This window comes from Rhinoderma darwinii, chromosome 3, assembly GCF_050947455.1.
Source record: "Rhinoderma darwinii isolate aRhiDar2 chromosome 3, aRhiDar2.hap1, whole genome shotgun sequence".
Lineage (NCBI taxonomy): Eukaryota > Metazoa > Chordata > Amphibia > Anura > Rhinodermatidae > Rhinoderma > Rhinoderma darwinii.
The window spans coordinates 167,352,308-167,366,924 of NC_134689.1; the positions used below are offsets into that span (position 1 = coordinate 167,352,308).

The 14,617-nt window shown below is 38.3% G+C and overlaps 1 protein-coding gene across 2 annotated transcripts in view; it reads right to left on the minus strand.

Moving 5' to 3' along the window:
- Window positions 1-1,689: 1,689 nt before the first annotated feature.
- Window positions 1,690-14,617, minus strand: part of LOC142747910 (monocarboxylate transporter 2-like) — an 85,924-nt gene continuing 72,996 nt past the window's right edge. For both annotated transcript variants that reach the window (XM_075855024.1, XM_075855025.1), the window contains exons 3-5: window positions 8,687-8,830; window positions 7,015-7,818; window positions 1,690-2,191 (exon numbers count right to left, since the gene is read on the minus strand). In XM_075855024.1, coding sequence (XP_075711139.1) covers window positions 1,953-2,191; window positions 7,015-7,818; window positions 8,687-8,830 — 1,187 coding nt within the window. In that variant the 3' untranslated portion in view covers window positions 1,690-1,952. The remainder of the gene's footprint in view (window positions 2,192-7,014; window positions 7,819-8,686; window positions 8,831-14,617) is intronic.

Here is a 14,617-nt window from a genome sequence, read left to right on the forward strand (position 1 = left end):
CAAAAGTGGGACCGCTGCACAAAGCCGCCAGTTAAATTACAGCTTTTCAACCTGCCTTAGAATATTAGCAAGAACAGCACTATTTGCACCAGTGACCATGCATCTCACCTAAGGCACCTTCAAAGGGTCACACTCTTCACTCTGTGGCACTTTTAAAGCTCCACCCAAACCAGAAGACGCGCCTATTGAAAAACTACCGAGAATTATTCTGTGTCAACAAAAGGTGAATCAGCCCAATTCCTGAATGACCCACGTCTAATAATACCACACACTTTACAGAGCACCCGCTGAAGAATGCATCTCTTCCTTACTGCCATCATCTGTCAGGTGAGACAAAGCCACCAAAATAAAACACGCCCTGACATTTTACTAACTCAGACTACTCCCTTTGACTTGCAGTATGGTTCATTTTATATTGGTACTAAAATAAGTGCAGCATTGTAACCACAGGTAGTCAGGACTGAGGTCACAGCATCTCCCAGACTGAATCGTTCTGTACAGCGTGTTACCTTACAGTCCACTCATACAAGTAGGGTTTCGTTACTTCAGTCTGCACTTTGGAAACACTATTATATGACAGGAGCCTTGAGTAATATCTGAACCGATCCTGCAAGGTTGGGCATTAACAGTATGAACAGTATTAATAGACCAGAACCACAACTACAGCCGGTGTGGTGGACTCTCCGTCTATAATCCATACCCAGGTGGTGGCTCAAACTTACGAGATTCAAGGATGTTCTGGCCACCTCTATAAGGGCTTGTCCACACGTAGCGGAATTGCTGTGTATTTTCCGTCCGTAACTGTGCAGCTACTGTAGACGGCTGTAATGTGGCCGGATTTTAGCTTCCATATTGAAGCCTAATACACTAAGCTGTGGCCAAATCACATCCGTCAGAATGGGGCTTTAGTCTGTAGTATGACTCATTCTTTAGAGAATAACTTATTTTATCAGCAGTATACAAAAATAATCTGTGTTGGCAACAAATATATAGCACACAAGAAAATTGTGGCAGCACACTGCGAACACCAATGCCACCTAAACACTATAAATAAATAAATATGCATTGCTGCTAAATCTACTTACAATAGTGAGGTTCTTAGCGCACATTTTAATCAAATTGTGTGAGCCCACCTGCCACGACAAGGCGACCTCTGAGGTGGGAACCTATGCTGCACATACACCCAGAACTGGGACTAAGCCTACATATATCTGGGGATGGTAGGAACCAGCATTAAACTAATTAAAATCACCCAGGGCAGAATCGGAGGAGTGCAAGATCAAAAAATGGAGGCAGATCACATAAACAACACAAAAGTTTGAACAGCACATTCCAACAAAATGAAACAAAACGTGTATACAGGTGCAAGAACGCCTGTGACTGCTAATTTATACACCACACAAGAAAATGGTGACAGCACACTGCGGACACCATATATATATATATATATATATATATATACATATATATATGTATGTCTCTCATTTGAAAAATGTACTTCTTGACCTTCATTTCTTCATATTGAAATGATAAAAAATGATTCAAGACATGTCAAAATAATAGATAATTTGAAATCCACCTAAAATCTAAAATAATAATATCGCTATAATATTTACATTCTTATTTAATTATTACATTTGTATTTCATATAATTCTTTCAATTTTCAAAGATGACATGAAAGGCTACCTTATGTTTCTGATAATTAAATACTTGATGTCAACATGATATCAAGTAAAATATTTGTTTATAAAATGTCTTACCATGTTAAATATATTAAAAATGGAACTTGCTTTTTGTTATTTAGACAAGTGCAAGCATCCCTAAACCTTGTAACATTAATTTCATGAAATGTATATGCAGCAATGTTTACCTGTCAGAATCCACAATATCCAATAATCAGCATAGTGTTTTAAATAATACTTGCATATGATTCAATAATTTATAGTCTATGTTATATACTAGTTTCTCTGTCTGATTCATTCGATTTTTTGGTCACATCAATTGGTTCTGGGTTGTTTAAAGGCTCCGCCTCCTTCGCTGCATTTTTCCCTTCATTTGCCAATTTCTCTTTTGCCAGTAGTCTGTAGTTGATGGCATTTCCAATAAATAACCATATACTTGCAACAATCACAATCATGCCACATACAAAGTACATGTATTTATAGTTCCCCGTTAAGTCCACCAGCCAACCTAAAAGACAAAGTATATTAAGTAAAAATATTGCTGTGTTACAAATAATAATAATCAAAATGGAAGCAAAACATCTTCAATTAGGAAAATCTACTAAAATAAATGGCAAGTTGGTCTTATGGTTTGCAAAAATATAGCACATCTCCAAAAATGTTATATAAATGTGTGTGTGTATATATATATATAGAGATGTCTGCAACTGAAAAATCTGTTCCATAAATCTGAATAGTGTTTTTCCTGCAGCATGTGCTATTTAGAAACTACTTTCAGATTTTTTTCAGTCTCAGAAATTTCTTCAAAAAATCTGGTGACACCCTCCGCTTGTGGCTTTGCCTGGTACTGCAGCTCAGTCCTATTTCAGTGAACGGAAGTTAGCTGCAGTACCAGACACAGCCACAACCAATTGTATGAGTAAACAATGCAGTTTAGTAGGGGCGGTTCCTAGAAATTCTTTAAAAAAAAAACACATTTTTATAGATCTGATTCTAGTTAATAATTATTTTTTTTATTTTAACATGGAGTTTTCTGACTGAAATGTTAACTATTATAACTATTTGTCCACCATTTGTCAGTGGCACAAACAACGCCTGAAAACTCTCCAAATAAAGTTTGCTCAAAGTTTGTGTCTCTTCACCTGTAGACATGATAAAACCTAGCTGTTATTTGGCCCTTTGAATCATGATATCATCTCAGAAACAGCTTAAAATTTTGGGGATCAAAAATTGTTGCTATTATGTATTGGTTCTTATGTATTGGAAAAGTGTATAATGTCACTAGAGGGCGCTATCTACTGCAGGTTTGTCTGTAAAGCAGTCAGTTAATGGTAAGTTCTAAATATTTACTTGCTTATTTCTCCCTTCTCCACATTCATGACCAGTAAAAAGAAAAATATACTGTTATTTTTTCGAACTGTTAAAGCTTCAATTATTAATAAACTCAGTATATGACAGACACAGCTATATCAGGGTTTACTACTTAACACATGAGTAATTTGCATGGTACCATGTGTTATTACATTGGATTGTATTTCATCTACTGATAATATTGCAAAGAAGTTTTCATCTGTATATATAAATTGAGGAAATTCTCATAGGAAGCAATCAGTTGGTTTTCTTAAAGCGTAACCACCATTTCATTACAAAGAAAGAAAAAATAGAAGTCTATGGGAGTTACAAAAGGAGCCATGCAAGCAGCACCGTAGAGACGCCATAAATGCCTAAAATGAGAATACTACTTTATTGATTATTGGAACCATAGTTGTATTTTAGAAAATAAATGGCTGCTGTTTTCTAAGAAATATCAGATGGTATATATTATTCAGAGACTACAATATTCATTTACTGTTTAACTAGAAAAAAAGCAAGGATAACAATAAATGTGTAAATGAATAGTCATGAAAATTATACCTAATCTGATGTTATTAAAGAATTTAAAATTTGACATTGGATTTTTTAGGAGGAAATTTAAATAATTTGAGAAATAACCCTTAGCTTTTGTTTTCCCTCCATTATGGAATAAAATAGAACAGTACTATGCCATAATAGCATATCTGTGTTTATTATTTAGAATTATATAAGAATCAATAAGAGCTGTGATAAATTATAGCTTTCTCTTGTGCTTTAGTTTTTTTTTATGATACTGCACTTTTTATGTAAGAATTAAAGTGAAACTCCAATATAGAGCCAGTTCCTTTAGGCCTCACGCACACGGCCGTGCCCGTAATCGTGGTCCGTGATTACGAGCACGGACGGCCGCTGTTGCCCGCGGACAGCCACCCGCATTTTCGGCCCATGCTCCCATATAAAGTATGAGAGCACAGTCTGTAAAAAGCAAAAGATAGGACATGTCCTACCTTTTGCAGAGGCTTTCTACGGCAAATATACGGAAAGGTCTGTAATTGTGGACAAAATTGGCAGTCGTGTGCATGGGGCCTAAAGTGAATGTCCACCTTTGCGTCTGTTGTGTGGACTGGAAGTCACTTTTAGGTTGGGTTCACACACCCTATTTACGGACGTAATTCGGGCGTTTTAACCTCGAATTACGTCCGAAAATACGGCTCCAACGCGTCAGCAAACATCTGCCCATTCATTTGAATGGGCTTTACGATGTTTTGTGCCGACGGTAATTTTTTTTACACGCCGCTGTCAAAAGACGGCGCGTCAAAGAAGTGCCTGTCATTTCTTGCGACGTAATTGGAGCCGTTTTCCATTGACTCCATAGAAAAACAGCTCCAATTACGTCCGTAATGGACGCAGCGAAAAACGCCTGCAACATGCCATTACGTCTGAAATTCAGGTGCTGTTTTCTCCTGAAAATAGCTCCGTAATTTCAGCCGTAATGGACACTGCCGTGTGAACATACCCTTACAATGCATTTTTACTATGTCAAACCGTAACGGTTTGACATAGTGAGGGTATGTTCACACGGCCTATTTACGGACGTAATTCGGGCGTTTTTGCCCCGAATTACGTCTGAAAATAGCGCCTCAATAGCGTTGACAAACATCTGCCCATTGAAAGCAATGGGCAGACGTTTGTCTGTTCACACGAGGCGTAATTTACGCGCTGCTGTCAAAAGACGGCGCGTAAATAGACGCCCGCGTCAAAGAAGTGACCTGTCACTTCTTTGGCCATAATTGGAGCCGTTATTCATTGACTCCAATGAATAGCAGCGCCAATTACGTCCGTAATTGACGCGGCGTTCAAGCGCCTGCACATGCCGGTCCGGCTGAAATTACGGGGATGTTTTCAGGCTGAAACATCCCCGTAATTTCAGCCGTTACGGACGCCCTCGTGTGAACATACCCTTAGAGAGCTGCTTTAAAATGTTAAAATTATGGTTGTCTGTAGCCATCACTAGGTGGAGCTTAGGGTATAGGAATATACAGTAACAGTCAAAAGTTTGGACACACCTTTTCAATCCATGGTTTTTATTTGTTTGTTTTTCTACATTGTAGATTAATATTGAAGACATGATAACTATGAAGGAACACATACGGAATTAAGCAGTAAACAAAAAGTGTACAACAAACCAGATTGTTTGATGTTTTCGTTTCTTCAAAGTAGCCCCGTTTTGCTTTGATGACAGCCATGAAATAAAAAGGTTTGTCCAAAGGTTTGGCTGGTACTGTATATAGTTCCCATTGGACTCAATATTAAATTCACAAGCAGTAGGCTACTAAACTCTCCTTAGTAGCTGCTGTAGGCAGCCAGAAATCTCTAATTAAACTCTGTGACTATCAGTACAGAATTTTGGACCTTAAAACAAATGATAATAAAAGGTGGACATTCATTTTAAGGTATGTGTTTTGCAGGAGTCACTTCCTCTAAGATAAGGAGCAATTTGACTTACACTGTAAGCCCCTGTGGACAGGGCCATCACTCCTTCTCTATCAGTTTCCCACTCAGCAAGCTCATGTTTATTGTATTTAAACCCTTCTATATTTCTTATGTACAGTGCCCTGGATTTAATGGTGCTTTAAAATAAATAATAATAATAATAATAATAATAATAATAATAATAATAATAATAATAATGATAATAATCATGATACAGCAAGGCAGCCAGAGCGAACATTAAAACAGAGCATATAAAAGGTCAGGAGGATTCAAAGGAGCCAACCTCACAGTTTATGAAGCCCTGTAATATTAACCCCTTCTGGACTGATTTTTGATTTTTCTTTTTCACTCCCGACCTTCCAAGAGCCATACATTTTTTATTTTTCCATCAATAGAGTGGTGTGAGGGCTTATTTTTTTGTGGGAGGAGTTGTAGTGTCTATTAGGAACCATTTAAAGTACCATATATTTTACTGGGAAGCTTAAGAAAAATTATTTGCTGAATTTGGAAAAAGCTGCGATTCCCCCATAGTTTTTTGCGTTTCGTTTTTATGGCTTACACCGTGCGGTAAAAATGACAACTTAACTTTATTCTATGCTCAATACGATTACGGTGATACCAAATTTATAAAGTTTTCTTATTTATTTTCTACTTTAAAAAAAAAAAATATGATGTTTTGTTTCACCACATTCTTAGAGCCAAAACTTTTTCTTTTTTTGTCGATTGAGCGGTGTTGGGGCTTATTTTTCGCAGGACGAGCTGTCGTTTTTATTGATACCACTGTTTGGTACATACTTAGACTTTTTGATCACTTTTTCGGAAAAATGTTTGCACCGCTAAGTTGACCAAAAAAACTGAGATTATGGCATTTTACAGTTTTTACGGCGTTTACCGTACGAGTTAAATAATGAAATATTGTAATAGTTCAGACTTTTACGGATGCCGCAATACCAATTTCGTTTACTTTTTTATTTTTGACATTACTTTAGAAGAAAAATGGGAAAAAGTTTTTTTTTGGCAGCGCTTAGGGCCTTTATTAGGCCCTGGGCTGCCATGACAACCATCGGCACCCCACGATCACGTTGTGGTGGGGCCGATGAGCTGTCAGAGCGGGCCGCCCGCTCTTTTTAACGCTTTAGCTGCTGCGGTCGTCATTGACCGCAGCATTTGAGGGGTCAAATGGCCAGGAACATCGCGATTGTTGATCCTGGCCTTTAGTCCCGGGTATCAGCTGTAAAATATAGCTAATACCCACTGCGTCCAGAGTGGGCTCAGCGGGTGTGGATGCTCCAAACACCACCCCCCTTACCACAACGTGCTGTTACATCGTGGTACGCGACGGGGTTAACATATACTAAGGTGGACCTCATGATTCAGTTTTTTTCCTGTCATGAAATTTTTTTTATTTCTTTTAGACTATTTGAGTAATTATTTGACTAAATTTACATTTGTTGTGTATGGAGAAACAGTAAAATGCATTCTTACCTCCCAATGGAGGCCCAATTAGAACAGGGCAACATTCCACAATGGTCACGAGTCCAACAGCACTGGAGAATCTTGCTGGTCCAACAAGGTCCATCAGAGTTTCAAATAGTACACTGCTTACCATACCAAAAGCCAAACCAAAAAATACGGAGTATATAACTAGTCCAGTGTAATCATTCGCAAAGGGACACAAAACATGGCAAATGCCATTAAACAGAATGGCAAAACTGAAAAAATATTGTATCCTTGGACGTACGTATTTGGAGTTTGCCACCATTCCCATGGTAGGCCTTGCAATCATGTCTACAAAAGCTAGGATAGACAATAAAAATGCAGATGAATATTGGTCAATGCCCATATGCTTAGCATAGGGAGCCAGGAACACAATTGGAGCAAAGAAACCTAGGAACATGATGACATTCCCAGATAAGTAAATAAGAAACCCACGGTGTTTAAAGAGTGACAAGTCTAAATACTTGTTAATGCTCTGACAAACTGTTAACTTCTCTTGCTTTTTCTCTTGAGGTTTCTGGTCCGCTTTTTCCTCATCTTTCTTTATAGGTTTAGGTCCAGTGGGCCTCATGAGGGATCCAGCCACGCAGCAGTTTAATAGGAGACCTCCTAAAATGAAAAAGCTCCCTCTCCATCCAAATTTATTGAAGAGAAACTGATTAAGAGGAGCTAATGTACTTAAAAATACTGGGCTTCCTGCCATAGCAAGACCATTTGCAATGGGGCGCTTTTTGAAGAAATACTTCCCAATAATTGTCAAAGAGGGCTGAAGGTTGAATGCCAATCCAAAACCTAGATGGAGAAAAAAACATTGTGTTCACTGTGCTTCTCTTACATGCTGCAATATTTCTCCAAATGTAATAGATCATTGTCAGGGATGATGAACACTGTGGTTGGTGATACCCATAAACGGCCTCTATTAGACTGTACATGAATGGCAGTGTAAATAGATGATAGATAGAGGATAGATGATAGATAGTTAGATAGATAGATAGATAGATAGATAGATAGATAGATAGATAGATAGATAGATAGATAGATAGATAGATAGATAGATAGATAGATAGAGAGGTTCTTAGCGCACATTCTGATCAAACTGGGTGAGCCCATCTGCCACGACAAGGTGACCTCTATGAGGTGGGAACCTATGCTGCACATACATCCAGAACTGGGACTAAACCTACATATTCTTGGGGATGGTAGGAACCAGCATTAAACTATTAATATCACCCAGGACAGAATCGGAGGAGTGCAAGAACAAAAATGGAGGCAGTCACTAACCCCACCTATATGAATCACATAAACAACACAAAACCATCCCCAAGAATATGTAGGTTTAGTCCCAGTTCTGGAACTGATTTTTGATCAAAATTTGATTAAAATGTGCGCTAAGAACCTCCCTATTGTAAGTAGAATTAGCAGTAATGCATATTTATTTATATTTAGTGGCTTAGGTGGCATTAGTGTTCGCAGTGTGCTGACACCATTTTCTTGTGTGCTGTATAAATTTGCAGTCACTGGCGTTCTTGCACCTGTTTACATGTTTTGTTTCATTTTGTTGAAATGTGCTGTTCAAACTTTTGTGTAGATAGATAGATAGATAGATAGATGATAGATAAATACATACTCTGCTATACTGTGCATTGTTTTTCTCACTTACCACCAATGACACCAATGCAAAGGTACAGTTCAAGAACACTGTTGCAGAACGATGCTGAAATCATCCCTATGGAGCAGAGCAAACCTCCCGCCATGACGACTGGACGACTGCCATATTTGTTTACCAGAATACTACTTATTGGACCTATAATACAAACAACAAAGAGATTTGTCACACTATTGTACTGCATTTGATGTTTTATTAATGAAAATAATGAAAAACAAATACATCAGTACAGTGTACCTCCAATTATATAGAAAATGATTATAGCACAGGATTTTGCATTGGCTTTTCTACATACGTTTTTTTAGTGGATTTAGCTTTCTAATAGCAGCCTGGACTGACCACGGACAATTCTGAAGGAATTTTGAGGCAGATTTTTTGTGCCTGCCTGTACTTCGCCGAATTTTTTGCTGCATTTTTCATCCGCGGCCATTGAGGACCTCAGGCAAAAAAACGCAGTGAACAACGATTTTTATGCATCCCATTGATTTCAGTGGGAGATCAGAGGCGGAACTGCGGCAAGAAAGAACATCCCAGTTTTTTTTCCCGTCAGCGGCTGAAGACCACCCCGAAACAAAACGCCTCCGTCTCCCTTTAAAATCAATGGGAGGCGGTTTCTGAAATTTTTTGACGCTGATTCAGATGCGGTTTCCGTGTCAAAATCAGTGCCAAATAACTGTGTCATTTGGTCCTTATTATTAGAGTAGGAACACACTAGTCGTGAACACCGCAGATTTTATGCAACTAATTTAATTGCAGAAAATCTGCAGTGTATTACAGTAGCAGCCGTGTGGATGAGATATAAACAAATCTCATCCACACACAACAGGAAAAATCTGCCCAAAAAAACCAAAAACTTCATAAATATGACCTGCGGTGGGGTTCTTTATGTCACAGCGTCTCAATTCATGCTACAGAATCGTTGCTCTTCTGTTGCGGGTTTTCACCATTGAATTCAACGGGGAAGTAAAACTCAGCAAAAAAAAGTGCTATGTGTTGCGACTTTTGCGGCAAAAATCACAAATTAGAAAGAAGCTATTTTTAAACCCTTCAGGACCCAGCCTGTTTTGGCCTTCAGGACCCAGCCGATTTTTTCAAATCTGACATGTGTTACTTTATGTGGTAATAACGTTGGAATGCTTTTACCTATCCAAGCGATTCTGAGACTGTTTTCTCGTGACATGTTGTACTTTATGTTAGTGAAAAAATGTTGTCGATAATTTTGGTATTTATTTCTGAAAAACACCACAATTTAGAAAAAATTATCAAAAATTAGCATTTTTCTCAATTTAAACGTATCTGCTTGTAAAACAGATAGTAATACCACACAAAATAGTTACTGGTTAACATTTCCCATACGTCTACTTTATGTTTGCATCGTTTTTTGAACGTCCTTTTATTTTTCTAGGACGTTACGAGGCTTAGAACTTTAGCAGCAATTTCTCATATTTTAAAAAAAAATTCAAAAGGCTATTTTTTCAGGGACCAGTTCAGTCTGAGGTGGCTTTGAAGGCCTTATATATTAGAAAATCCCCAGAAGTCACCCCATTTTGAAAACTGCACCCCTCAAGGTATTCGAATCAGCATTCACAAAGTGTTTTAACCCTTTAGACGTTTCACAGGAATTAAAGCAAAGTAGAGGTGAAATTTACAAATTTTATATTTTTTGCAGAAATTAATTTCTAATACATTTTTTTTTTGTAACACAGAAGTTTTTACCAGAGAAATGCAACTTAATATTTATTGCCCAGATTCTGCAGTTTTTAGAAATATCCCACATGTGGCCCTAGTGTGATAATGGACTGAAGCACCGGCCTCAGAAGCAAAGGAGCACCCAGTGGATTTTGGGCCTCCTTTTTTTTAGAATATATTTTAGGCACCTTGTCAGGTTTGAAGAGGTCCTGTGGTGCCAAAACAGTGGAAACACCCCAAAAGTTACCCCATTTTGGAAACTACACCCCTCAAGGAATTTATCTAGGTGTATAGTTAGCATTTTGACCGCACAGGTTTTTCGCTAAATTTATTAGAATTAGTCTGTAAAAATGAAAATCTACTTTTTTCTGAAAAAACATAGACATTTTTAATATTTACAAGAAATAATAAAGAAAATGCACCCCAACATATGTAAAGCAATGTCTCCCGATTACGGTAATATCCCATATGTGGTAATAAACTGCTGATTGGACCCACAGCAGGGCTCAGAAGGGAAGGAGTGCCATTTGGATTTTGGAGCACGAATTTTGCTGGATTGGTTTTCGTGCCATGTCGCGTTTGCAACGCCCTGGAGAGACCAAAACAGAGGAAACCCCCCAAAAGTTACCCATTTTGGAAACGACACCTCTCAAGGAATTTATCTAGGGGTATAGTTAGCATTTTGACCACACAGGTTTTTTGCAGAATTTAGTGGAATTAGGCAGTGAAAATGAAAATCAACTTTTTTTCTGAAAAAACATAGAAATTTTAAATTTTTAAAAGGAATAAAGGAAAAAAAGAACCACAACATTTTTAAAGCATTTTCTCCTGATTACAGCAATACCCCATATGTGGTAATAAACTGCTGATTGGACCCATGGCAACGCTCAGAAGGGAAGTAGCGCCATTTGGATTTTGGAGCACGGATTTTGCTGGATTGTTTTTCGGTGCCATGCCGCCTTTGCAACGCCCTGGAGAGACCAAAACAGTGGAAGCCCCCCAAGTTACCCCATTTTGGAAACACCCCTCAAGGAATTTTTCTAGGGGTATAGTGAGAATATAGGCTCCATGGGTCTTTTGCAGAATTTATTAGAAAAAAGGCAGAGAAAATTAATATCACCATTTTTTTCCACTAAAATGTTGAATTTTCTCATTTTCACAAGGGATAAAGGAGAAATAAACAACCAATTTTTATAAAGCAATTTCTCCCGGGTACGGAAATACCCCACATGGGGTCATGCATTTTTTTCATTAGAAATGAATTAACCCTTTCAGGACTGATCCATTTTTTGCTTTCTTATTTTCGTTTTTCACTACCCGCCTTCCAAGAGCCATAACTTTTTTCTTTTTCCGTCAGTAGAGTGATGTGAGAGCTTATTTCTTGCGGGAGGAATTGTAGTTTCTATTGATACCATTTAAAGTGAAATAAAAAGTACTGGGAAACTGTAAAAAAAACTGGAAAATATAGTGATATAGGAAAAAAATCTGATTCCATTTTTTGGGGTTTTCGTTTTTACAGCTTTCGCCGTGCGGTAAAAACGAAAACGACAGCGATTTTGGCGGTTTAAATTATTTACGTTTTTTACGGTGTTCACCGTGCGAGTTAAATAATGGTATATTGTAATAGTTCGGCCTTTTACGGACGTACCGATATCAATTCTGTTTATTTTTTTACATTACTTTTGAAGAAAAATGGGAAAGGGGTTGTTTTCTTTTTAACTTTTTTTTCTTTCTCACTACTAATAACTTGAATTCTTCTACACATTTTATTAGTCCCCTTAGGGGACTTGTACCAGCGATCATTGGATCGCGGGTACAATATGCTGCGATACTAATGTATTGCAGTATATTGTTATTTTTACAGGCTCCTGTAACAGAGCGATCGCTGTTCCTGTCCGTTAGTCCCGGGTGTCAGCTGTAATACACAGCCGACGCCCGCAGCGTGCAGAGCCCGCTCCATACATCACCCCCGCACCATGACGTGCTATTAAGTCATAGTGCTCAAAGGGGTTAATGCACAGCGGATGGAGTGAATATTACAATTTTGCACTGATGTTCCATTTTAGTGCATAATATGTCGTACCCAGTTTGTGCCACTGAAGACAAACACCTCATAAAACATTAAGCGGATTCTCCCGGGTATGGCGATGCCATATATGTTGGCGCAAACTGCTGTTTGGGGACGCTGCAAGGCTCAGAAGGGAGGGAGCGCCATTTTGCCTTTGGAGCGCAGATTTTGCTTGGTAGTTTTTCTGTTTTGGGTTTCGCTGGTATTTCAGTTTATAATGTGGGGGCATATGTAATCTGTGCGGAGAACATCAGGGCATAATAAGAGGGTATAAAAATGCGGTAGATAAATAATAATTCATAGATGTGTGGCCGGTGTCGCACTGATAAATGGTGTCGGATGTTACCCGCTTTTAGAACGCTCTGCACATTTTGCATCGCCATATTCCTGGGAGCCAGAACTTCTTTATTTTTTCACCACCGGAGCTGCGTGAGGGCTTATTTGTTGCGGGACAATCTGTACTTTTGATTGGTACCATTTTGGGGTACATGCGATTTTTTTGATCACTATTTATTACATTTTTTTGCAAGCCGGGTGACCAAAAACAAGCAATTCTGACAATGTTTTTAGTTTATTTTTTTGTGGCGTTCACCGTGCAATATAAATGACCATTATATTTTATTCTGCGGGTTGGTACGATTACGGCGATACCATATGGATATAGTTTTTTTTATGTTTTGCAGTGTTTGCGCAATAAAATCACTTTTTTATAAAATAATTTATTTTCTGTGTCACAATATTCTGAGAGCTGTAACATTTTTATTTTTCAGTCAAAAAAGCGGTGTAAGGGCTTGTTTTTTGCGTGATGGGTTGTAGTTTTTATCGGTATTATTTTCGGGTACATGCGACTTTTTGATCACTTTTTATTCTCTATTTTGGGAGGGGTGGTGACCAAAAAATAGCGATTCTGGTGTCGTTTTTTATAGATTTTTTTGGGGTGTTCATGCGGGAAAAATAACATTATAGTTTTATAGTTGGGGTCGTTACGAACGCGGTGATACAAGATATGTGTACTTTTTTTAACGTGTTCATTTTTTTCCTATAATGAAAGACTTATTATAGGAAAAAAATGAAGTGTTTGTTTATATAACTTATAACTTTTATTTTTACACTTTTTTAAAACATTTTTATCTTTTTTTAACTTTTTTCACTTGTCCCACTAGGGGACACTTAGACTTGGAGCTTTGATCGCTGCTAGAGTACATTATACTACACACGTAGTGTAATGCACTCCAACTGTCATTGTGACGTGACAGTCACACTGACAGGAAGCAGAGGAGGAGCGGCAGGAGGCTGCTCCTCCGAGGCTTCCGTACATGGCAACCTGGAGGTCATTGTCTGACCTCCGATTGCCACGACAAGCATCGGTAGCCGATGTGCTTCAAACCACTTAAATGCGGCAACGGCAATCCGTCGCCGCATTTATGGGGTTAATTGCCGAAATCAGCGGCGATGGTCCGCTGACCGGCAAGGCTGGAGTGTCAGCTGTCAGGGACAGCTGACCTCCCGATTCCCGGACACTGTCCGTTAGGACAGTGTGCGCCGGGAACTACTCCGCAATAGTACGTCTGGATGCGGGAACTAACCCCTCTGCAGGACGTACTATTGCGGAGCAGCGCGGGAAGAGGTTAAGTTTAACCCCTTCGCTCTTTGGCCACATTTGACCTTCCTGACAGAGCCTCATTTTTCAAATCTGACATGTTTCACTTTATGTGGTAATAACGTCGGAATTCTTTCACCTATCCAAGCCATTCTGAGGTTGTTTTCTCGTGACACATTGGACTTTATGTTACTGGCAAAATTTGCTCGATACGTTCAGTATTTAATTGTGAAAAACACCAAAAATTTTTGAAAAATTGCAAAAATTTGCATTTTTCTCAATTTAAATGTATCTGCTTGTAAGACAGGCAGTTACACCACACAAAATTGTTGCTAAATAACATCCCCCATATGTCTACTTTAGATTGGCATCGTTTTTTGAAAATCCTTTTATTTTTCTAGGACGTTACAAGGCTATTTTTACAGGGGCCAGTTCAGGTGTGAAGTGGCTTTGAAAGTCACCCCATTATAAAAACTTCCCCCTCAAAGTATTCAAAACAGAATTTAGAAAATGTCTTAACCATTTAGATGTTTCACAGGAATTTCATATTTTTTTCCAGAAATTAATA